Source organism: Manis pentadactyla, chromosome 9 (genome assembly GCF_030020395.1).
Source record: "Manis pentadactyla isolate mManPen7 chromosome 9, mManPen7.hap1, whole genome shotgun sequence".
NCBI lineage: Eukaryota > Metazoa > Chordata > Mammalia > Pholidota > Manidae > Manis > Manis pentadactyla.
Genome location: NC_080027.1, coordinates 86,449,909 through 86,474,531, shown reverse-complemented (window position 1 = coordinate 86,474,531; position 24,623 = coordinate 86,449,909). Strand labels below are relative to the sequence as shown.

At 48.8% G+C, this 24,623-nt stretch overlaps 1 protein-coding gene across 4 annotated transcripts in view; it reads right to left on the bottom strand.

The window, feature by feature from the left end:
• The window catches only part of CREB3L1 (cAMP responsive element binding protein 3 like 1), a 41,408-nt gene that overhangs the window by 2,928 nt on the left and 13,857 nt on the right, over positions 1-24,623 (bottom strand). For 3 of the 4 annotated variants that reach the window (XM_036891702.2, XM_036891703.2, XM_057507618.1), the window contains exons 2-10: positions 19,408-19,636; positions 16,240-16,424; positions 13,923-14,001; positions 11,973-12,130; positions 11,116-11,265; positions 10,905-10,963; positions 10,661-10,729; positions 8,758-8,857; positions 1,521-1,647 (exon numbers count right to left, since the gene is read on the bottom strand). In XM_036891702.2, the coding sequence (XP_036747597.1) occupies positions 1,521-1,647; positions 8,758-8,857; positions 10,661-10,729; positions 10,905-10,963; positions 11,116-11,265; positions 11,973-12,130; positions 13,923-14,001; positions 16,240-16,424; positions 19,408-19,636 (1,156 nt within the window). Of the gene's footprint in view, positions 1-1,520; positions 1,648-8,757; positions 8,858-10,660; positions 10,730-10,904; positions 10,964-11,115; positions 11,266-11,972; positions 12,131-13,922; positions 14,002-16,239; positions 16,425-19,407; positions 19,637-22,890; positions 23,028-24,623 lie in introns of those variants that run through there. The other variant, XM_036891704.2, reaches the window with a different exon arrangement.

Here is a 24,623-nt window from a genome sequence, read left to right as displayed (position 1 = left end):
CCCATGTTTGCCAGCCTCCAGGATCCACTACCACCCTTCTAGCTCTCAGGGCCCTGACCTAACAGTCACGCAGTGCACCAGCTCTGTAAGCCATCCTGCTCCAAAAGTCACTTGTCATATACCTCCTCTTTGCCCTGCCCAGGTACTGGGCCTATAACCCACTGCATTTGCTCTGAGGGACTCATTCATTCTCTCTCCCCCTCTTGACTCTGGATTGGATCATCAATACTGCTCCCACCCACTTCCATTCCTTCCTCTTCTCCAGCTTCCTCTATGTCCAAACACACATGGGCCCCTCTGGCCTTGGAAAAACAGACACATGGCTCTCAAGATCTTACATCCCTGCCACCCACCTCCCTTAGCAGCTGTCCTGCTCTCCCATCTCCTCAGGCTACACTTGTCCAGGGAGTGGTTCTCACTGTCCGCCTCCACTTCCTCTTCCCTTGGCCCTCCCCACACCACTTCCTCTCCCCAGGGCTCTGTAGGCCGTGGGGAACCCTCTGAGTATCCCACCTTCTTGAAACAACTCCTCCCCGGCTCCTCTCTCTGTCCTTCCACCTGTTTCCTCTTCCTCCTTTTGCCCTTCCTGATAACTTGCCCCTGGTTTGTGATGAGGGACTGTCAGGAAGTTCCTCTGAAGGTCTACCTGAAATACCTTCTGCCTCTAGAAAGCCATACTGTTCTTTGCTGTACTCATACCAGTTCTCCCCTTGCCCACCATGCGTTGTATCTTTTCTCTCTTCTTGTGAGCTCTTCAAAAAGGGAGTGAGTGTGCTCATTCAGTAAGTGCCTGCTCTGTACTAAGAGCTAAGAGCATTCATGCACCGTGTCATTTATTCATCACAACAACCATGCTTAGTAAGTGCCGAACTGTGACTCCCATTCTTCAGATGAAGAAATTAAAGTTTAGAGAGCTTAAGATACACGCCAAAGGTCACAAGTTAGCAAGTGGCAGTGGCAGGTATGACTGCAGTTTCACGCTCTTAAGCACTGTACCTCACAATCCCCTGTGGGATGGTTGATACTGCTATATCCCTTTTCTGCCTAAGGCAGACATTACCAATGGATCATGGCACTTGTTCCTCTGGATCCTGAGTGGTGCCTCAGAGTCCTTCTTAACACAGTGCTTTAGACATCTACCATCATCTTAATGGAAATGGCCCTGGGGCTGGAAGTCATTTGATATCACTGTTGTGAAATCCTAATGGTGCTTAGCAGATGCTCCATAATCATCAACACCTTAGAACACAGGGGCTAGGGTGATAAATTCCCATTTTCCTTAAACCCTGCCTCCCCCAAGCACTTCCTGGAGGTGCTGGGAATTGGGGAGTCTGCACTATAGTCCCAATTCTACAATTAACATGGAAAAAATCATAGACCCTTGGGGGCCTCAGTTTTCCCATCTTCAAAATGAGGAGGTATAATGAGAGATGCCAACCCCAAACTTGGCTCCTGTCTTATGTCTGGCTTCTACCTAGAAGTTGGGGCTGAGGGAGGGCAGCTCAGCTCAGGGTACGTACTCTGACTGGCTGTGTAGATACTATCAGTGGCCACGGGGTCTTCCTTCACAGTCTGGGAGCTGGAGGAGAACTCAGGGAGGCAAGGCACGAGGGAGCCCAGCACCAGAACGAAGCACAAGGCTGCCACCTGGTAGTGGAGAGAGCGTGGTGGTCATGTCGGACAGCGAGAGACTGCAACCCTTGCTATCCCTAATCCTCCTCCTCCAAAACCAGTGGGTGCAAAAGACTCAGTATTTTTCCAAGAAAGCAGCTCTCAGAGCCAACTACACCCTCTCCTCTCTGGAAAAGGTGGAGGAGGCTGATCAGATCATCTCAGCCCATTGTAGGGGGGCCACCACATGCAGTACTAGAAAAAAGAGGAGAGTGGCCAACATGGTTATTGCCTAGAAAGTGATATCACAAAAGGGAGAGAAGGGGAGGAGGAGCCAAGATGGCGGTGTGAGTAGAAGAGCGGAAATCTCCTCCCAAAGCTATATATATATTTTTGAAAATACAACAAATACAGCTATTCCTAAAAGAGAGACCAGAAGATACAGTACAACAGCCAGGCTACATCTACACCTGTGAGAACCCAGTGCCTCATAAAGGGGGTAAGATACAAGCCACAGCCTGGCAGGACCCGAGTGCACCCCTCACCCCAGCTCCCAGTGGAAGGAGAGGAGTCGGACCAGGGAGGGAATGGGAACCCAGGACTGCTAAATACACAGCACTAGCCATCCACACTGGGAGTGCAGACACACAGTGTGTGGTGTGCTGGATACTAGGGAAAGGCAACAGTAAAACCTGCAAGCAGGTCCCCACAGACGGCACTCCTGGGACAAAAGAAAAGCGAGCGCTTTTTGAAAGTCTTAAAGGGACAGGAGCCTCACAGCTGGATGGAAGCGTCCTGGCACACTCAGCCCAGCAGCTGGGAATCCCAGGGAACTACGGGTGCCCTAACTCCCTGGGTGGCAGCGCAACTCTGAGGCCCCTCACAGCAATAAACAGCCTGCTGCCTGTTCCCATCCTGGCGTGGCTGGCCATAGTGGAGCAGCAGCCTGAGACCGGCCATGCCCACAGCAGCCGCACAGAGCCTCCCCAGCAGCCGCCCGGGCCAGAATCAGAGACCCCGCCGGTGCACAGCTGTCCAACACAAGCTGCTAGGGGTCACTGTTCTCACAGGAGAGGAAGATGACAAGCAAGCAGGAAGGGACTTTATTCTCCCAGCTGACACATGTGCCAACTGCCCATGACTACCTCTATCGCCATGAAAAGGCAGAAGAATTTGATTGAGACCAGAATCACACAGACATCCCCTGAGGGGGAACCTGGGGTGATAGATTTCACCAATCTTCCTGAAAAAGAATTCAAAATAAAGGTCATAACCATGCTGATGGAGCTGCAGAGAAAAATGCAAGAGCTAATGGATAAAGTTGGGAGGGAGAAAAACAGAAATAAAACAATCTCTGGAAGGACTTAAAAGCACAATGGATGACGTGCAAGAGGTCATTAATGGAATAGAAATCAGAGAACAGGAACGCAGAGAAGCTGACACAGAGATAAAAGGATCTCCAGGAATGAAAGCATATTAAGAGAACTGTGTGACCAATCCAAATGGAACAATATCTGCATTACAGGGGTACCAGAAAAAGAAGAGAGAGAAAAAGGGATAGAAAGTGTATTTGAAGAAATAATTGCTGAAAACTTCCCCAAACTGGCAGAGGAAATAGTTTCTAGGACCACAGAAGCACACAGAACTCCCAACAGAAGGGACCCAAGAAGGACAACACCAAGACACATAATAATTAAAATGGCAAAGATCAAGGACAAGGACAGAGTATTAAAAGCAGCCAGAGAGAGAAAAAAGGTCACCTACAAAGGGAAACCCATCAGCCTATCATCAGACTTCTCAACAGAAACCTTACAGGCCAGAAGAGAATGGCATGATATATTTAATGCAATGAAACAGAAGGGCCTTGAACCAAGAATACTGTATCCAGCACGATTATCATTTAAACATGAAGGAGGGATTAAACAATTCCCAGAGAAGCAAAAGTTGAGGGAATTTGCCTCACACAAACCACCTCTACAGGGTATTTTAGAGGGACTGCTCTAGATGGAAGCACTCCTAAGGCTAAATAGATGTCACCACAGAAAATAAAATCACAGCAAAGAAAGCAAACCAACCAAATCCTAACTAAAGACAAAAAATAAAATAAACTACCCACAAAAGCAGTCAAAGGAAACACAAAAGAGCACAAAATAAAACACCAAACACATAAAGAATGGAGGAGGAGGAATAAGAAGGGAGAGAAATAAAGAATCATCAGACTGTGTTTATAATAGCTCAATAAGCAAGTTAAGTTAGGCGGTAAGATAGTAAAGAACCTAACCTTGAACCTTTGTTAACCACGAATCTAAAGCCTGCAATGGCAATAAGTACATATCTTTCAATAATCACCCTAAATGTAAATGAATTGAATGCACCAATCAAAAGACACAGAATAACAGAATGGATAAAAAAGCAAGACCCATCTATATGCTGCTTACAAGAGACTCACCTCAAACCCAAACACATGCACAGACTAAAAGTCAAGGGATGGAAAAAGATAGTTCATGCAAACAACAAGGAGAAAAAAAGCAGGTGTTGCAGTACTAGTATCAGACAAAATAGACTTCAAAACAAAGAAAGTAACAAGAGATAAAGAAGGACATTACATAATGATAAAGGGGTCAGACCAACAAGAGGATATAACCATTAAAAATGTATTTTCACCTGATACAGGAGCACCAGCATATGAGAAACAAATACTAGCAGAATTAAAGGAGGAAATAGAATGCAATGCATTCATTTTAGGAGACTTCAACATACCACTCACTCCAAAGGACAGATCCACCAGACAGAAAATAAGTAAGGACACAGAGGCACTGAACAACACGCTAGAATAGATGGACCTAACAGACGTCTATAGAACTCTATACCCCAAAGCAGCAGGATACACATTCTTCTCAAGTACACATAGAACATTCTCCAGAATAGACCACATACTAGGCCACAAAAAGAGCCTCAGTAAATTCAAAAGGATTGAAATCCTACCAACCAACTTCTCAGACCACAAAGGAATAAAACTAGAAATAAATTGTACAAAGAAAGCAAAAAGGCTCACAAACACATGGAGGCTAAACAACATGTTCCTAAATAATCAATGGATCAATGACCAAATTAAAATACAGATCAAGCAATATATGGAAACAAATGACAACAACACAAAGCCCCAACTTCTGTGGGATGCAGTGAAAGCAGTTCTAAGAGGAAAGTATATAGTAATCCAGGCATATTAAAGAAGGAAGAACAGTCCCAAATGAATAGTCTAAAGTCATAATTATCAAAACTGGAAAAAGAATAACAAATGAGGCCTAAAGTCAGAAGAAGGAGGGACAGAGAAGAAATAAATAAAATTGAGGAGAAAAAAACAACAGAAAAAAATCAATAAAACAAAGAGCTAGTTCTTTGAGAAAATAAACAAAATAGATAAGCCTCTAGCCAGACTTATTAAGAGAAAAAGAGAATCAACACACATCAACAGAATGAGAAACGAGAAACAGACCGCACAGAAATACAAAGAATTATTAGAGAATACTATGAAAACCTATATGCTAACAAGCTGGAAAACCTATAAGAAATGGACAACTTCCTAGAAAAAGACAACCTTCCAAGACTGACCAAGGAAGAAACACAAAATCTAAACAGACCAATTACCAGCAACGAAATTGAAGCAGTAATCAAAAAACTACCCAAGAGCAAAACCCCTGGGCCAGATGGATTTACCACGGAGTTTTATCAGACATTCAGAGAAGACACAATACCCATTCTCCTTAAAGTTTTCCAAAAAATAGAAGAGGAGGGAATACTCCCAAACTCATTCGATGAAGCCAACATCACCCTAATACCAAAACCAGGCAAAGACACCACCAAAAAAGAAAATTACAGACCAATATCCCTGATGAACATAGATTTAAATATACTCAACAAAATATTAGCAAACCAAATTCAAAAATACATCAAGAGAATCATACACCATGACCAAGTGGGATTCATCCCAGGGATGCAACGATGGTACAACATTAGAAAATCCATCAACATCATCCACCACATAAACAAAAAGAAGGACAAAAACCACATGATCATCTCCATGGATGCTGAAAAAGCATTTGACAAAATTCAACATCCATTCATGATAAAAACTCTCAACAAAATGGGTATAGAGGGCAAGTACCTCAACATAATAAAGGCCATATATGATAAACCCACAGCCAACATCATACTGAACAGCGAGAAGCTGAAAGCTTTTCCTCTGAGATCGGGAACAAGACAGGGATGCCCACTCTCCCCACTGTTATTCAACATAGTACTGGAGGTCCTAGCCACGGCAATCAGACAAAACAAAGAAATACAAGGAATCCAGATTGGTAAAGAAGAAGTCAAACTGTCATTATTTGCAGATAACATGATATTGTACATTAAAAACCCTAAAGATTCCACTCCAAAACTACTAGAACTAATATCGGAATTCAGCAAAGTTGCAGGATAAAAAATTAATACACAGAAACCTGAGGCTTTCCTATACACTAACAATGAACTAATAGAAAGAGAAATCAGGAAAATAATTTCATTCACAATTGCATAAGAATAAAATACCTAGGAATATACCTAACCAAGGAAGTGAAAGACCTACACCCCAAAAACTACAAGACACTCTTAAGAGAAATTGAAGAGGACACTAACAAATGGAAACTCATCCCATGCTCCTGGCTAGGAAGAATTAATATTGTCAAAATGGCCATCCTGCCCAAAGCAATCTACAGATTCAATGCAATCCCTATCAAATTACCAACAGCATTCTTCAACGAACTGGAATAGTTAAAAAATTCGTATGGAAACACCAAAGACCCCGAATAGTCAAACCAATCCTGAGAAGGAAGAATAAAGTGGGGGGTATCTTGCTCCCCAACTTCAAGCTCTACTAGAAAGCCACAGTAATCAAGACAATTTGGTACTGGCACAAGAACAAAGCCACAGACCAGTGGAACAGAATAGAGACTGCAGACATTAACCCAAACATGTATGGTCAATTAATATACAATAAAGGAGCCATGGATATACAATGGGGAAATGACAGCCTCTTCAACAGCTGGTGTTGGCAAAACTGGATAGCTATATGTAAGAGAATGAAACTGGATCATTGTCTAACCCCATACACAAAAGTAAATCAAAATGGATCAAAGACCTGAATGTAAGTCATGAAACCATAAAACTCTTAGAAAAAAACAGGCAAAAATCTCCTGGACATAAACATGAGTGACTTCTTCATGAACATATCTCCCCAGGCAAGGGAAACAGAAGTAAAAATGAACAAGTGGGACTATATCAGGCTGAAAAGCTTCTGTGCAGCAAAGGACACCACCAATAGAACAAAAAGGCCTCCTACAGTATGGGAGAATATATTCATAAATGACAGATCCGATAAAGGGTTGACATCCAAAATATAAAAAGAGCTCATGGACCTCAACAAACAAAAAGTGAACAATCCAGTTAAAACATGGGCAGAGGAGCTGAACAGACACTTCTCCAAAAAAGAAATTCAGATGGCCAACAGACACATGAAAAGATGCTCCACATCGCTAATCATCAGAGAAATGCAAATTAAAACCACAATGAGATATCACCTCACATCAGTAAGGACCGCCACCATCCAAAAGACAAACAACAACAAATGTTGGCGAGGTTGTAGGAGCTGGTGGGAATGCAAATTAGTTCAACCATTGTGGAAAGCAGTATGGAGGTTCCTGAAAAAGCTCAAAATAGAAATACCATTTGACCCAGGAATCCTACTTCTAGGAATTTACTCTAAGAATGCAGCAGCCCAGTTTGAAAAAGACATATACACCCCTATGTTTATTGCAACACTATTTACAATAGCAAAGAAATGGAAGCAACCCAAGTGTCCATCAGTAGATGAATGGATAAAGAAGATGTGGTACATATACACAATGGAATATTATTCAGCCATAAGAAGAAAACAAATCCTACCATTTGCAACAACATGGATGGAGCTAGAGGGTATTATGCTCAGTGAAATAAGCCAGGAGGAGAAAGACAAGTATCAAATGATTTCACTCATCTGTGAAGTATAAGAACAAAGAAAAAACTGAAGGAACAAAACAGCAGCAGAATCACAGAACCCAAGAATGGACTAACAATTACCAAAGGGAAAGGGACTGGGGAGGATGGGTGGGAAGGGAGGGATAAGGGGTGGGGGGAAGAAAGGGAGCATTAACATTAGCATGTATAATGTGGGGTGGGGGCATGGGGAGGGCTGTGCAACACAGAGAAGAAAAGTAGTGATTCTACAGCATCTTACTACGTTGATGGACAGTGACTGCAATGGGGGTTGTGGGGGGGACTTGTTGAAGGGGGGAACCTAGTAAACATAATGTTCCTCATGTAATTGTAGATTAATGATACCAAAAAAAAAAAGAAGGGAGAGAGGGATAGGTCAAGGAGGGTGGGGCTGGGACAAGGTGGGGAACATAGCATCACACCAGATTCTCAGCAGGAGGAACTAAGAGCCACAAAGCCCAAACTGTCCACTGCCCATATCGTGACTCTGTCCCCTGAAAACACAGGGATCTCAGAGGGTCTGGGGAGTGATTGACAGGCTGGACATTTCTAGGACAGAGTGGAAGAACAACTAGCAGAGGCCTGAGCCACACCCCGGGGGCTCCTGTTCTTTTTTTTTTTTTTTTTTTTTTTTTTTTGGTATCATTAATCTACAATTACATGAGTAACATTATGTTTACTGCTCCTGGGTTTTTAGAGATTTGCTCAGCCCTCTCCCCACCATTAATTTCAGAAAGAACTAAGTACATGCTTCTGTTTATCTCCCCAAGCCCTTCACCCCACAGGGTGTAGAAGCATCTCTTCAAGGGACTGCCATCCCCTAGCTCAGTTCATGTGAGTCACTACACATCACACTGTGTGATAACTGGTCAGGGAAGGTCATGTTCTGGAAGGCTCCATGGGCTTGGTGAAAGACATTGGGCTCTGCTGGAGCCACCCACCAGGCACTAGGAAGGTGTATCCTAGTGGTGTTGCCCACAATGTGGCCAGTCCTTCAGAGCTCTGCCAACCCACCTGAAAGCCAGTGTGGGGAAGATCTGTTCCCCTGTGGCCCTGCAGTGAGGAAGCGGCACCTACCATGAGGCAGGTCCCAGTCTGAGTGGCAGCCATCTTGTAAGGTCTGGAGATCTTGTTGGCGACCAGAGTCTGGAGTTTCTGCAGCTGCTGGAGCAGGGTCCTGAAGAGGACATGGCAGTCACCTGGCAGACTCTGACCCAGCAGGCAAATGCTTCCCGGAGCTCTCCCAGGGAGCACCTGGGTCAGCTCCAGACTTGGCTTCCGCACCTGGTGCCCATTTTATCAAGACCGAAAAGGGCACCTTCCCCTTAGCTCCTCTGTGGTGTGGCTCGGGCACCTGGGGCTTGCCTCATGGTGAATAGCTGGGTCACCCTGTGGGAGCTCAGGGGTACCCCATGATGTTCCTGGCCAAGTTGGGGGTTGGTGGAGGGCCTGTCCCACCTGGACTGAGGTGACCTTTTTCTTGACCTACACCAGGCACAGGTAAATAGGCCTTCCCTACTCTGTACCCTGGAACACCATGAGCTGATAAGGACACATCTGGCAGCAGTCTGGTATATAGTGAGTGTCCAGTAAATGGTAGCTATCATTTTTGTTAATTTTGTTGTCGTTTTTGCTTTTGTCATAGCAACTGTGACACTTCATTTACTTAATGGATTTTCGTGCCAGTCTCCTTCACTAACTGTGGGGCTCCCTGAGGGTGAGGACTGGGTCCCACCCAGTGCGGAATCCTGTGGGATGCTTGGTCCACACTTGGTGAACAAGTGTTTAATCTTTCTTCCACTTAACCGGGTGGTGGGGTTGCAGTTCCCAGAATGTACAGCAGGTGGCGAGGTAGCTCCAAGGGCCTGGCCCTATTTGGGGCGGCTGAGGAATACGGGGCCAGAGGTAGAGGGGTGTGGGGTAGGGGCTCCTTTTCTCCTTCCCTGAATAGGGGGGCATTCTCCAGGTCAACCAGGGCGGGGTGGCTAGATCCCCCTGGAGAAGCTGGGGGAGAAGGAAGGAAAGAAGGAAAAAGCCTTCTGTTGAGCACCTTGCTGCATACATTCCAACTGTTGTCTGTTATTGTAATTAATCCCAGCAAATTTAAAGACCTATTGTCCGATCATGGCTGGGCACTTTAAGAATTCAGAATAATAACAATTGAAAGGGAAGAAGAAAATCTAACATGAATTGAGCATGCTTAAAAGTCAAGCACAGTGCTGGCCCTTTTGCTTGCACTGTCACATCAAATCTTCACATGAATCCCAGGAGACAGTGTTTCTAGCATCTGCATTCAGACAAACTGGGGCCAGAGAGATTTGATGGTTTTCCCAGAATCACAAAAATGGCAGAGCTAGATAAGAATCCGTAGCTGTGACTTTATGTAGCTACTACGTGCCAGGCCCTGAGTAGGCTCTGAACTAATGTTTCTTAGACTTAACTGTATATGAGAATCACCCAAGGGTCTTGCTGGAATGCAGATTCCAACTCGGTAAGTCTGGGGAGAGTCCTGAGACTGTATTTCTTACCAACCCGTAGGTGATGCTGGTGCCATGGGACCAAGAACTCGCTTTCATAACAAGCATCCATACTAGTGGTTCTGACTCTGGGAAGCATCAGAATTCCCGGAGAGCTTAGTACACCCAGATGGCTGAGCCCTCCCCCTGGAGCTCCTGATTCAGTAAGTCTAGCCTGAGGCCTGAAAATAAGCATTGCTACAAGTTCTCAGGGGATGCTGCTGTTGGTTTGAGGATGACACTTGGAAAACCATTGCTCTTTCCATCTCATTTAAGCATCTCACCAGCTGTCAGGTACTAGAACTATATGAGATGAAGGATAGGAAGCCCAGGGCTGCAGACTGCAGGGTCCCTGTCATCCTGAACTCATTGCCTCTCCTTTCTTGCCTGCCAGAGCTATGCCAGAGCCAGGCACTGGCTGCAGAAGGGCAGGGGCCACGTGGGATGCAGGTGGCACCACCCACCTGTTGGCATTCTCCAGGGACTCCACCTTCTTCCACAGTTCATTGTTCTCTGATGTAAATGTCTCTACCCTGCGGGGGTCAAGCAGGCACAGGCTCAGGGGCAGCCCTCAGACTCACTGCTGCCCACCAGCATCTCACCCCGTGTCCCTGTCCCTGGTGCCCTGTGAAAGAGGAATGGGGAGAGCAGGGCAGGCAGGGGTGTGAGGCCAGGCCACCCCACCCGCCGAGCCCACTCTGGACTCACTTCTTTTCTAGACATTCCACATACTCCTTCTTCTTACGGCGGCTCTCCTGGGCTGAGATCTAGAGGGGGACACCCCAAAATGGCGGTTACTGCAGCCCCATAATGACTCCCAGGGGCCCCCAAATGTCAGGGCTGGCATCAGGGGAGCAGAGGCCCCCACCCCCTGTAGAAGCCCTAGGCAGGACCTGAGTCTGTCTGGCTCATGCTTTACCTTGTTCTTGATTTTTCTCCGAACCCTCTTCAAGGCCTTCTCCTCAGCCTTGGTGAGGGGGAGTTTTGTGGGGATGGGGTAGCCCTCAGCAATCAGGGTACGCTTCTCCTCCTCAGTCAGGAGCAGTGGCCCGGATGTCCCTTGTAATTTCTGTGGGAAGTAGGACACAAAGGTTGGAGTCAGACAGCCCTGGGTTCAAATCCAAGCTCTCCCATTTACTCTTTGTGTGACCTGGTGAGGCAATCTACCCTCTGAGACTCAGTTTCCTAATTTGGAAAGGGGCAGATCTGAATTAAATCCAATTACGTGTATCAAGTGCCTAGATGGTGCTGGGAGCCCAGCACTTTAGACACTCCAGTATATTGTTGGGGGAGGTGAGGGGTTCCCTAGATCCCATCCTGGAACCCACAGCCTCAAAGCTTACTTGTCCAGGGCCCCCTAAATAGCAACCCCCTCAAACCCTCCCCAGTCTTGACTTGGGAGGCTCCATGTCCATCCCAGGGCTCAGGGCCTAGCTTCGAGTCCTGGGGCATTCTGGGCCTCCTGAGCACTGCTCCCCAGAAAGTGCTCCTCAGAGGCAGCCTGGGCCATCCTCCTGGAGGTCAGGAATGCCGAGTTCTAGTCCTGGCTCTTCAGCAGTCTTTGGCAGGCCTTTTGGACCTCTCTACTTGTTTCCTATTCACCTCAAGATAGGATTAAAAGATGCTTACTCGGGTTTGGTAGGCAGGCACCTCTCTAAATTCTGATGGGGGAGGAATCAGGCTTGGGGGTCCCCAGTCCCTTCCCCACTGGTCATGTGCCAGGGTGGATTTACTCAGTTCTTTGTCTCTAGGGCCAGCCCACCCCCAGCTGCTTACGTGAGGGGCCGTGAGGAGGGGGGAAGTGGAGATGGCTGTGGAGGAGCGGGCCATGGGCCGGACAGGGCTGGAGGGGGGCAGAGAACGGGGACTCTGGGAGCCGTCACTGTCGCTGCCGTGGCTGCTGGGGGGCGTCAGAGGCATCTGCACCAGGTCCTCTGAGGAAAGTGGGGGAAGCCAGGTTAGCAGGGTTGCTCCCCAGCTCTGCTTGTTCATCAGAGTTCAGCTTAGCATGGGCCTAAGCCAGCCCTGACACTGTGGAGGCTGGACTGCTGGGACCTTGATCAGCTCTAACAGCAGAAGCCCATCTGCCACGTCAGAAAAATAAGCTGAGATCCCAGAAGCTGATTCTTTAGTGTCATCCCATCTCTGACACCACAGAGGCCTGGGTCCTTTAAGCCTGGCCTTTTGGTGTGGACATCACAGAGGCTGGATTCTTGGAGGCCACCCTAACCCCCTACCCCATCCCTGACTTCACAGGGTCCAGGGTCTTTGAGCTACCAGCTTGGCAATCCCAGGAGGTGACTGGAGTCTGCCCATAGCCAGACCCACAGGGATCAGCTTGGGCAAGCCAGAGCCTCTGTCCCTTCCTTCTACTGCAAAATGTTTAGCTATAACAGCCTAGGGGTTCCATTTCCAACTTCAGGGTAATTAGACAGCAGCACTGGGCTTTCAGCAGACCAGCCAGGAGCACTGCTCTCCCTAGCTGCGCTGCATGCTGCCTCTCTGTGGCCACAGCACCAGGAAGACCAATGCTCTGCAGCAGGTCAGGAAAGAGGACTGGGCAGCGCTGAGAGGACCAAGAGCCTAGCTGCAGGAGAGCTTCCAGGACAGCACAGATGCCCAGGAAACTCCAGGTTTGGAGGCCTAGAACTCTACTGTACCATAGGGCCTGGCTGTGGTTGTGAAGAGGCATTGCTGCCTCTGCCCAGAGTCGCCTCCTACAGGAGTCCTGTCTCACTTCTTTGACCCTATAGATGCCATAATGTAAATAGCACTGAACTCCGAGTCAGAGACACCTAAGTTTAAATTCTGCTCTTGTACCCCTAACTGTGTGACCTATAGTTGTGTTAATGAACCTCTCCCAGCCTCACTTGCCTGTATGGAGTCATGAGGATGCAACGAGCTAGCACATGTGAAAATGCTTTATGGATTAAAGGGCACACTACGATGTAAGGTGTTTGCACTTAGGTCCTTTTCTACCTCCTATGAATCCTGCCTTCTCTCCAAGGCAGTGAGCAAATTGAGGGTGAAACTTGGGCCTTACTCATCTTTCTAAAACTTATGGTATGTAGCCCAGGGCCTGTCACATTATAGATGCTTTACTGATGTTGATTAAATTAATGAGATGGGATTGGTAAGATTCAGTGAGGCCTTCTCCTTTTGGTCAGCTCATCCCTTTCTCCTTCTGGCCAATCCAAGAGACCCCCTTTGTTCCCTTCTTTCCCTGGTAAGTCTGGGGATGTGCTTCCAAGGCTCCCTGGGGAGCTGCCATCTCTAACCCGTATCACTGCTGTATGATGGGTGGTTTTTCTGTGGCTCTCACTGCTCTGTTGTCCACTTGGGTACAGGGACTGTTCTCCCTCTGCTTCCCAGTTCCCGGAACTGGGAGATGCCCAGTGAACTCCTGCTGGATGGATAGATGGATGATGGATAGATGAATGGGCAGATGGCTACAGAGTGGGCTTCAGTTAGTGGATGATGGGAGGAGGACTAGCAAACAGGTGAAAGGGTGGTGCTGACAATTGTAGATTTGGGACACAGAATCCCAAATTTAGGCAGATGAGTATGAAGAAGCTTGAGGGATGGACAGGTGGCAGGGTAAGGAGAAGAGGTTATTCTGGTGAGAAATGGGGGGTTTCAAGGGAGATGGGTGGGCTGGACCAAGGGAGTAGGGAGATCTGTCTACTCAAGACTAGAAAGGAAGAGTCCCTCTCTGGACACACTTACCTGGTGTCACTTTGAGGAACCGGCTGACCTCCTGGGGTTCTGCTTTGATTGCTGGCAGCTGAGTCATCTCTCCTGGGGCCTGATGAAGAGACAAGTCCAGCTGCCCCAGCTGCCCCTGGGGTTGTCTCTACTGTGCCACTCAACCTCCCACCCTCCCCTGGTGGCCTGTCTTACACAATTAAGGGGGTAGTTGGGCACAGGGTTCTGGGCACAGGCCAGAGGGATCAGAGGCAAGTTGTCATGCTTGGAGAAGCTAAGTCAGACCCAAGAGAAGAGAATGGTGGCCAAGTAGTTAGTGTAGTCCAGTCCTTAAACTCAGAGGATGAGAGCTTCCTGTGGCCTTTGAAGCCTGGGTCATCTTTTTGGTGGAGGCTGACCCTGCACTGACTGCAGAGGCCACATTGGCCTTGGTACACAGCTTGTCCGGCATTGTACCTGCTCAGTAAATGGTAACAACAGCACAGATGAAAGACACATTAACTGGCTAGGGGCTCAGAGAAAGCTCTCTGGTAGCTGAAGTCTGAAATGAGTCTGGAAGTATAAATTAGAGTATTCTTGGTGAAGGAGGGGCCAGGTACTTAAGTGAGAAGAAAGACATTCCAAACAGAGGGAAAAGCAACTGCAAAGGCGTAGAAGCTAGAAAGCATGGCTGGGTCTGGAAACTGCAAGTTTTCAGGGTGTTCAGAGTGTAGAGATGTGTCAGGGGTGGAGTGATGGGAAACAAGATCAGAAGATCTGGGGCGGGGGAGGCATGTCAGGGGAGAGTCCAGATGAAGAAGTTTGAAACAATGAGGAGCCCCTAATGGGTTTTAAGCAAGGGACTGATGGAATTAGACTGATGCTTTCAACAAATGTCCATTCCTATTTTTTTATATTCCAACTTGCTGTCCCAAAAAGGACATCTAGAACATGCACGGCTTCCTACATGTGATGACAACACACATATAAGTGGTGTCTCTTTGAGGCCTGTGTTGGGTGCTGGATTTCAGGACCCTCTGGATTTCTCCCCTTTGGGTCCACAGCCAGCAGAGAGAGAGAGATCATGATATTATGGGTGGGATGCAGAATCCCAAATTTAGGCAGATGAGTAAGAATCACAGAAGGGTCAAGTTGGCAGGGGCCTTGGAGATTCCCTGGTCAGTCCTCAATTGACAGATAAAGGGACCACGGTGCAGAGGGTGACAGCACTTAGAGGGGTCACACAGCTCAGTAGTGACTATGCCAAATCCTGGTTCCTGTGCCTTCCACTTGAGTGTCATGATCTCACTACAGTGGCAAGTGTGGGGCCTGGTGGGCTGAGCTTGGAAAGAAGCTCCATTGTTTCTGACTGGGATTTTGGACAAGTTGCTTAGCTCCTCAGTTTCCTTCTCTAAGGCATGTGCCCAAGCTCCAAGAGCCCAGCTTCTGCTGCTGTCATGCCTCCCCTTCCTGCTTTGGCAAGGCCTGAGGGGTCCGTGAGTTAGTCTTGTAGATGGCCACAAAAGGTGCGTCACATCTGCTGTCAACCCTTATCCTTCAGGGCAGTGGTGGGGTGGGGAGGGGGCCCAGAGGGGCCCACCCTTCTTCCATTTGGGCACTTATATTTTGATTAGCCAGCAGGGGGCAGGCCCAGCCAAGCCTGGTCTCCAGGGGTTTCAAGATGACCCTCACATGTAGACTCAGGGCTAGAAGCCCCTTAGTGGCAGTTGATGCTCCCATGTTACAGAGAAGGAAGATGAGGAAGAAAAAGAAATGCAATGCACCCAGAGCACAAGTGGGAGACCAGCTGGGACCCAGGCAGGGCCTCTCCCAGGGGCCAGGGGTCTGGGCCTCACATTCCTAGAGGGGTCTTCCGATGTCAGCTTTGGTTCTATAGCTGAATGCTGTTATCTACACATTTATGGGGGTGGGAGGTGACATGAGATTGTGGGCTAAAAATATTAATCTCATGAATATAAAAAATTGAAATACAGCATAACTTTTGTATTTCCATTATGCTCCTCCTTCCTTTTTAAAATGGCCTGGGCTGTCTTCATCTCTGAGACCCTGGACCAGGCCCCTGATGCCCAGCCCTGCCTGGGTCCCTTTCTTCCACATACAGTGAAGGCCCCAGATTATTCTAAGGGTGCTATGGTTTGTGCCAACTCTAGGATGGTGAAGGCGCAGCCCAAGAGCTTCACAGAAGCCTGGTCTGGGAGTTCCGACTCTCAATCCCAAAGATCACACTGCTCCCAGGTCACAGAGCCTTGGGGTGTGCAGGGCTTTGGACACCTCTTCCCACAGAGACCCACCACCCCTTCTCCCTCCCCCAACCCCTACAAACAGTGCCCCAGCTCACCTGGTGAGGGATGGGCAGCCTGGACAGGGGGCTGAGCCCCAGTAGCGGGGTGGTGGCCATGGCGGTGGCGGTGACCACAGCTGTGGAGGCGGCCAGGGGGTCCGTGGGCAGCTCTGAGCTTTGCTCCTGCTTCACCATGATGGAGCACAGTTTGTGTCCCAGCACCCATGCTCCATGTCCCATGTCTGGGGAAGGGGGCAGGACCCAGGCTCAGGGGACTCCCAGAGCAGAGGGCTCTGCCCCATTCCTTCCCTGTAGGAGCTTCTCTGGAATGGACTGAGGAGAGACGCTAGGGTGTACTGGGGGGCAGGCAGGAAAGGGCGGGGGTGATGGTGGTGGTGGTGGTAGTGGCACTTGTAAGGTGGAAAGGAGGAGTGAGTGAGGGTCATAAGAGGTGAGGGGACAGCATCCCAGAGGCCAGCATCTTCTTCATTCAGCAGCACATGAAGAAGGCTTGGACAACAGACCTGGACCCCTCCTGACTGGCTGTGTGACCTTAGGTGATGTGCTTAACCTCTCCGAGCCTTAGTTGCCTCATCTGTAAAAGTGACTGACAAGAAGTAAATGTTCAATAAGTGGTAGCTATTATTGATAAAATTATTGCTGTTCGGTAAACATTTGCTGAACACTCTACCAGGCAATGGGGACCTAGTGAGAGTCACAAGCACTTTAGTGTGGTTGGAATGGAAAGGGAAGGGGAAGATGGGGTGAGGGATGCCAGCAGGGGTGGCATGGCCCTGAGGGTAGGCTTCAAGCTATGATTTTTGTCCTAAAGGTCATGGGAAAGCACTCAAGAGTTTGAAGCATGCTCAGATTTGTAATGTTAAAAAAATCACTCTGCCTGTGTGTGGAGACTGGACTGGCTGCAGGCAAACTGAAGGCAGGGAGACTGTAGAGGGCTTTAAAATCATCCAGCAAGAGAAGATGAGGACTGAGCATGGGAAGTGGCAGTGGGAATGGAGAGAAAGGAACACACTGAGATAAATTTAAGGAAGACTCCACAGGACCTGGTGACTGGGCCATGTTGCGGATGAGGGGTGAGTCTGTTCCCAGGGTAGCATCGACCACCTGCCCAACCAGTGGGCCTCCTGGCTATAGGCTGGCAGGCATCACTCCTTTTCCTGATAGGCACCTAGAGTCCTCTATCCCAAGTCAGCCCTGCTTAGGACGGCCCCAGTACCTAGCAGCCAGAGAAGCAGCAGTGAGTCAGGGCTCTGGGGAGCCACCATGCAGGGGAAGGACTAGAAGGGACTCTGGCCTCTGGGGCCTGCTGTGGTTGGGGAGAGGGGTCAACAGCTGGCTGCCTGATCCCACTTCAGAGGCCAGGCCCCACCCTGCAGCCCCTGGGCTCCAGGAACACCTACAATCTTCCCAAATTACAGGGCCAGGCTGCCGGCCTCCGGGAAGCTGGCCCCTGCAAGTGGCCCACAGACAAACTGCTCTAAAAATAGACTTGGGGTGGCCAAGCAGTGGCTGGGTTAGCACAGTGGGGGTTGATGGAGAATGTGCCATGTGAGGGAGTCCACCCCGCACCCTGCCCTGCCCCCAGCTAGGGACTGAGGCCTCCCTGAGGTGACTTCCAGAGGCTTGGCTGAGGCCAGGGCATGCAGGGAAGCTGAGACCTCCACAGTCACAAGCTCTGGAGCCATTTAAAACCCCAGAAGGTGTTCCTTCCCTCACAGGCGCAGGGGGTGGGTGACATACAAAGTCCTGTCTCTGCCCATGGAGTCTCAGAGATCCTCAGAAGCAGCTCACACTTCTTACACTGAGTGCAGCTCTCAGTCCTTGATACCCACGAAATAATTTATTTCTCCCAACAATCCTATAGGGCAGGCACTGTTACTCTCCCCAGTTAATAGATGAGAATATTGAGAAACTGACTCAAGACCATGGTCCTTTGAAGGGAAAGAGGAATAAGAACCCTCTTTATTATTCTAGCCATTATAGTTTTAATAGGACTTTTATATGCATAATGAAAATAGCCACTAGTTCTTGATATATATATTATGTCTGGAGCTCTGAGCTGGGTATTTGATGTATATATATTTAAATCCAGGCCAGAATTCTCATGGTATGTAGTATCTTCATTTTCGAATTGAGGAACTGAGGCTGAGAGGTTAAGTAACTTGCCCGAGATCACACAGCAGGTAGTGGAGGTACCAGGATGCACATCAAAGCTTGTTTGTTTCCAACCCAGTACCCCTTGCTGTCCCTTGTGCTGGCAAATGTGGTGGTGGCAAGGGAGGTTTAGTATCAAGGGGCTTTTGGGCTTCCGAGTCCCTGTTCTGCATTTTACTGTGTGTGACCTAAACAACTCAGCTTTTCAGAATTCATTTTCCTTATGAGACAAAAGGAGATTATGATAAAACTGATCCTACTTCCCCTGTGAGTTATGAGAAATAAATGAAATAATTCACGTTTTTATACCCATTTGTAGATGGAGAAACTGAACCTTATAGGGGTCAAGAGACATGGCCATGATCACCTAGCCAGATAGGACGACGCCAGGACTGAATGCCCAAAGGGACCATTTCCAGGTGGGGCACAGTCTGGAGTTCTCGAATGTTGATTACCTGAAAGGAAAGACTCAAAGAGGCCTTTGCTTAAAAGGGGGCTGGGGGCACAGGGGAACTTCAGAGAACCCTTCCTTCAGTAATTAAATTAGGGTGCAGACATGTCTCCCAGGTAGCATCTCAGAGGCCATTAGAGTATGGGGAGGTGGGAAGGTTCTAGAGGCTTGGTAACTTGCCCACATTTACTGTTTCTTCCCCTGACTATTCCCTCTAAGTCAGTGGTTCTCAAATCCAAGCTTGTGTCAGAATCACCTGGAAGGCTGAGCCCTATCCACAGGGTTTCTGATCCAGCAGGTCTGGATGGGACTGAGAATTTATATTTCTAACAAGGACCCTGGTAATACTACTGGTCCAGGATCCACCCCCTGCTTGCCCCGATCTAAATCAGCAAAAACCTTTTTGAGAAGTGTCCATACTGGTTTGATCTGAGAAAGAATGAAAAGGCAGCCCTCCCCTGGAGAGGTGTTTGTGGGCAGCCCCTTTGGGAGCCTCTGGGAGTCTCAGCCTGCAGTGCCTGCTTCTGATTTCTCAAAAGCTTCCTCCTCTCCTGGGCCTTCTGGGCCTGTGCTATCTCTGGGCCCTTCTAATTTCTTACCTTGGGTGGTGTCCTCCATCTTGATGGGCACAAGGGGGCTCTGAGGTGCTGAATCACCGCTCAGGGAGTAGCTGTGCTCAGCCTGGATGCCTGGTGTGGGGGATTCCAGTTCCATGTCCAGTAGAGGGCTCTTCTCATCCAGCACAGGGTCATCAAAGAAACTGCTGAACAGATCATTGGAGAAGTCCTCCATGTTCTCTGCGAAGTGGTCCAGGTGCTCAGGGAAGTGCTAAGGAAGGAGGTGGAGAGGTAGGGGAGTTAGCTTACCTTGGGAAGGGGGTGCAGATGCTGTTGTGGTGGGGCCCCCGGCCCTGCTACCACCACCTCCATTACTCTTCTTGCCATCATTAACACCACCACTACTACCCACCTAACCACTACCCACATCGCCAGTACCCACCATTACCATTTCTATCCTTACTATCGCCACTGCCACCACATTATCTCCGCCCCCACGGCCACTGCCATCTCTAGCCTCACCATCATTATCTTCAAAGGTGAGCTGTGGAGGGTATGAAAGCATCCTTAGACCAGGTGACAGGACACTGGGTTCTAATTCTGGCCTTGTGACCCTTGGTTAAACTGTTTTAGATTGCCTGGGACTGTTCCTCGGTCCACCCTACTTCCTTCATGGGAAGGCTAAATAAAAGAGTAACTGTGTGTCTATGCCAGTGATGGGCACCCAAAGGCAGTATTACTGACTTTTGTATTATCTTTTGCTGGAATGCAAGGTGGTGGGATTATGGAGGCTTTCATTCTCCTCATCATCATAGCCCCCACCTGCCTTCATGCCTCTAGTGTTTCCCTCTTCCAAGCCATTCTTTACACCAAGAGATTAGGCGCTTGGGAGCCATATTACTTGGGTTTGAATCCTGGCCTTGTTACATCTAGCCATGACTCAGTGCCATTCAAACAGTGGGTGGAGGTGACTCATTAACGGGTTGTGAAATCAACTTACTAGGTCACGACCAGAATCGAAGAAAAAATAAAACACAACAAAATAGAGCAGGCGATATCAGAGTGCGTTGCACATAGTGAAGTCAAATACCTGGTGAAATTTTCATCTCAGTTGTGTGTGTGTGTGTGTATGTATATATACTTGGTAATGATGTAAAATATATTTTTCTGAAACCAAGAAGTCTGAAAAATATTGGTTGATCTTGGGAAAGTTAATTAACCTTTCTCTGTTTCATTTCCTCCTTTGTACAGTTAGGACTGATGTGACAATTAAACAAGTTAATACACATAAAGCACTTAGAACAGTCCCTGTTACATAATAACTACTCAATAAATGTTACCTCTTATAGTATTAATATTAATAAATATTAATGTTTTATATTATATTGTATAATATGAATCAAGCACCCAGTGACTGGTACATTGTAGGTGCTTATTTTTTTTCTCCCTAAAAAATTATAAATATGTAAGGAAATGTTACTGCTGTTCATTGATTATTTACTGACGAAGGGAATGTGCTGGTTGGAAAGGGTTGGAAGAGATGGTGGGGGGGCTTTGCTTCAGTCCCTGGGGTCCCACCTTGTGAGCAATTAAGGACTGGCTTCTGGGGGATTGATCCAAGGTCTGGATTTGTTAGCCCTTTCTGTCATGGAATATTCAGAGCCTGCCCCAGTCCAGAAGGGTTGAACAGAACGGCCCTCTGAGAATGGTTCAGACCCACATGAGTATCTGTCTGCAGGGAGCAGGGGATGAGTACAAGGTCTGCAGTCAGATAGAATGGCTTTTGACTCCTAGCTGCACTACTTGCTAAGTTATTTTACTTCTCAGTGCCTCAGTTTCCTCATCTGTAAGGGGAAGTAATAGTTCCTACCATATAGCATTGTCATGAAGATCAAGTATTTGTTAGGTGCTTATTACTCACCTTATAGGATGAGGAAAGATGAGTAAGTATGTATAACATGTACATACAGCATACACATACAGTAAATACATATAACAGAATGGTGCCTAGTATGGATTTAGTACTCTATAACTGTTAGCCTTTATTATTATGAAAACTGTAGCTCCTAAAAGCCTTACTCTGGCCTGAGCTGAGCTGAGCTTGGAGCCGATACAGGGAGGTGGTCTTTTCCCCAAGCAGACCATGATCACAGAATCCAGGACAAAATAAGTATAGAAACCCATTGACTTAGATATTCTCCTTCTTCCCAGTTTGCCAGAACTTACCACCATGATACTATATTTCTGTTGTGGTTTTGACCTTCTGAAGTGCTTTCGTATGCATCATCTTATTTAATCCTTACAATTACCCAGTGAGATAAGGAAGTTGCATACCTGTATTTGACAGACAGGGAAACCAAGGCCCTTGGGAGCCAAGGAGAACAGCGAAGCATCCACAGTCCCTCATACCCAGTCCTTCCTCAACTACAGTAGACACTTCCCCTGTTCAAGAATTGCCTGTTTGCCACCCTGTGAACTCCCTAAGGCAAGGTCTGTATCTTGTCCACCTGCTGGATCCCAGCACCTGGCTCACAGTAACTACTGATGGAGGGACAGGGCCTTGTACCCTGGAGGGCAATGCCATCAGTATATCAATTGTCCATCAATGCTGGGGTGAGTCAGTACTAGGAGGTCAGAGGCCTCAGCTGAGCAGTCTCTTAAGAATAACCAATCCCACATGAAGGCCATTTGCTGGGTAAACCAACCCCACCTCAACCGCACTGCTGCAACAGTCTGGATTATGCTAAACACACCCTCCCCAGAGCCTGGGCCAACTCAGCTGGGGGCGCTTTCCCCCTGTTCTTTCTTTCCCTCTCAGGGTCTCTCAAAGGCCTGGTGTGGGGCCCAGTGGGAGGCGGTTGTGAAGAAGGGAGGGCAGTGAGTCAGCTGCTAAGGTATTTCTCCAGCAGCTGCTTCTCAGGCGATAAGGGTTTGCCAAGCCCTTTCCTGGGGCCTGGGAGAGGGGAGACACTTCCTCCAGTCTGGGTTGTGGTCCCTGAAAGTCTTGGCTCCAGGCAGATGAGACAGATTCTTCTCAGAGACCCCTCTGGGGTGCCCACAGGAACCTGCTAAGGGAGGTCAGTTGGCCCCCTTTTATGAGCAGCACCCACCCCACCTGCTGTAAACAGCAGCCAAAGCTCAGCGGGATGAAACTTCCAAAGGGTGGGAGCCAAGGGGAGGGCAGCCAAGGGGCAGGCAGAGTGGAGGTGGAGGGCACTCAGAAATCCCCTTCCTCCCTGCTCAGAGCGTCCTGGTGTGCTGGGCAGATCTCTGGCAGCAGTGGTAAGCATGTCTCATCACCCACAGGAACACCTCCCGCTCATGGGAGAGTGCCAGAAAGGACTCCCTTTAGAGAGCTTTGTAGCCCTACTTGTATCTGGTGCTTGTCTTCTCAGAGCAGCTCAGTTATGGTTAGTTTATATCATCAATTTAGAGGCAGAAGAGACCTGAGAAAGCCTGTGGTCCATGCCCCCCACCCTCTTTACTAATGAGGAAACTGAGGTCCAGATAGGGGAAGCCACTTACCTAGGGTCACACAGTAAGTTGGTGATCACAAGAGGGGTTCTCTGCAGCTCTGGGGCTGCACAGGACTATGGGGCACTTTCTCCTGTTGTCCTCTCACTTATCCCTCTGTACCATCTTCCTTCCAAACCTGGAAAGCCCACTTTGGAGATCTCTTGCCTCCTAAGCTGCAGTTCCCCACCAACACACCCAGCTCTTCCTACAGTTCACATATGAAAGCTGAGGTTTCAGACTGTCCCATGGAAATTACTGGAGAGGTGGGGGTGGGCAAGAATCTAGAAATGGCAGAGGGTCGTGGGTCAGCGTTCACAGAGGGATAGGGTTCTTTTGGGGGTAAACGTCCCTTGGGGTTGCTTTTCCAGGCACCAGGGGTGGGAAGCCAGAGAAGGAAATATGATTTGTTTCCCTCCTCGTTAAATACTTTTTCCTACAGTCTTGCCAACATAAGCTCCTTCTCAGCTGCCATGCGCAGCCGGCGCCGGTTCTATTCTCTTGGAGGAGAGGTCCGGGCCTCTCCTGGTCTCAGTTCCGCGCATAACTCCCCTCGACTGTACCTCCTCCTGGAGCGGGTGGCGCTCGTCCGCTCTTCAAATTTAAGGACGGACTCGGTCCTGCCTGCCCAACGCGGCCCCACAAGAGGTTAACGCAGCGCTTTAGGGGCAGCCCGCGACGGAATCCGGCCTGCTTATTGGTGGACACCGCGGAGCGCCTGGCCAATGGGAGGAGGCTGCGAGGAGCCCTCAGCTGTGCTGGGAGAGAGCGGGAGGAGGGTTGCCGCGTTCCTCCGACCGCCTGGACAGGGAAAGGGCTGGGTGTGCGTGGCCCCCGGCTTGTGTCCCCTTTTGCGCCTGGAGCAGAGGTAGAAATGGCTCCTTTGAGCTTCAGGTGGGCTCTGCAGTACCACGGTGTCCTAGGACTGATCAGCTGCCTAGTCTCCACCTGCACTGCTAACAGTGGGAATTGTAGGAGGACATCCACCGCCTGAAGGGGATATCGGGCCCCAATTCTTAAGTTCTTTCGAGGCGTTTCTGGCTCGGCTCCTTCTGTCCCTCCTAGAATAATCCTACAGCAGGGCGCATTGACGGGGAAGCGGGGACTGTCCTGGTGGGTGGAGGAGGGACACTCCTGGGGAGGTAATAGGACCAAACAAAGCTCCTCTCTGTTCCCCTCTCCTGATTCCTCCATTGGGGTCAATGTGGAGAGGGAGATGGGCTCTGGGGACAGAGCTATTTGCTGAGGGGGTGTGTGGGAGAAGGATTTTCCCAGACCTGAGACAGCCTCAAAGCACTCCCTTCCCTCAGGTTCCTAGGCCCAGGGCCTCTGTACCCCTCCCTATCCCTGGCTTCTGCCTCTCCCCTCTGCCAGGCTGATCCACTCTGTGTTTGGGGAAAGGAGGGAGGAGACCAGAGTGGGTACAGGCTGAGCTGTGGGAGAATGGAGTGGGGGGGGAATCCTGAGCCCGGACATTCCTTCTAAGAGGGTGAGCTCTGGGGAGAGATGGGAGGAGAGAGTCCTCTCATGTTTCTTCCTTGCTTTCCTGTGCAGGCTGGGCCCACACAGCTCCCCTCCCCAACACTGACCCATACATTCCCGGACAGTTACTTGCCTCGTGGTCACTAGAAAATTACCCCCATTTTAAGCTGAAGGGCCATCAGTCTGAGTCACTGCTGTGCGCTGAGTGTGTGTTGTGGGGAGTATGGTCAAGAGAGAGCAAGGAGAGACTTAAGAGAGGGGAG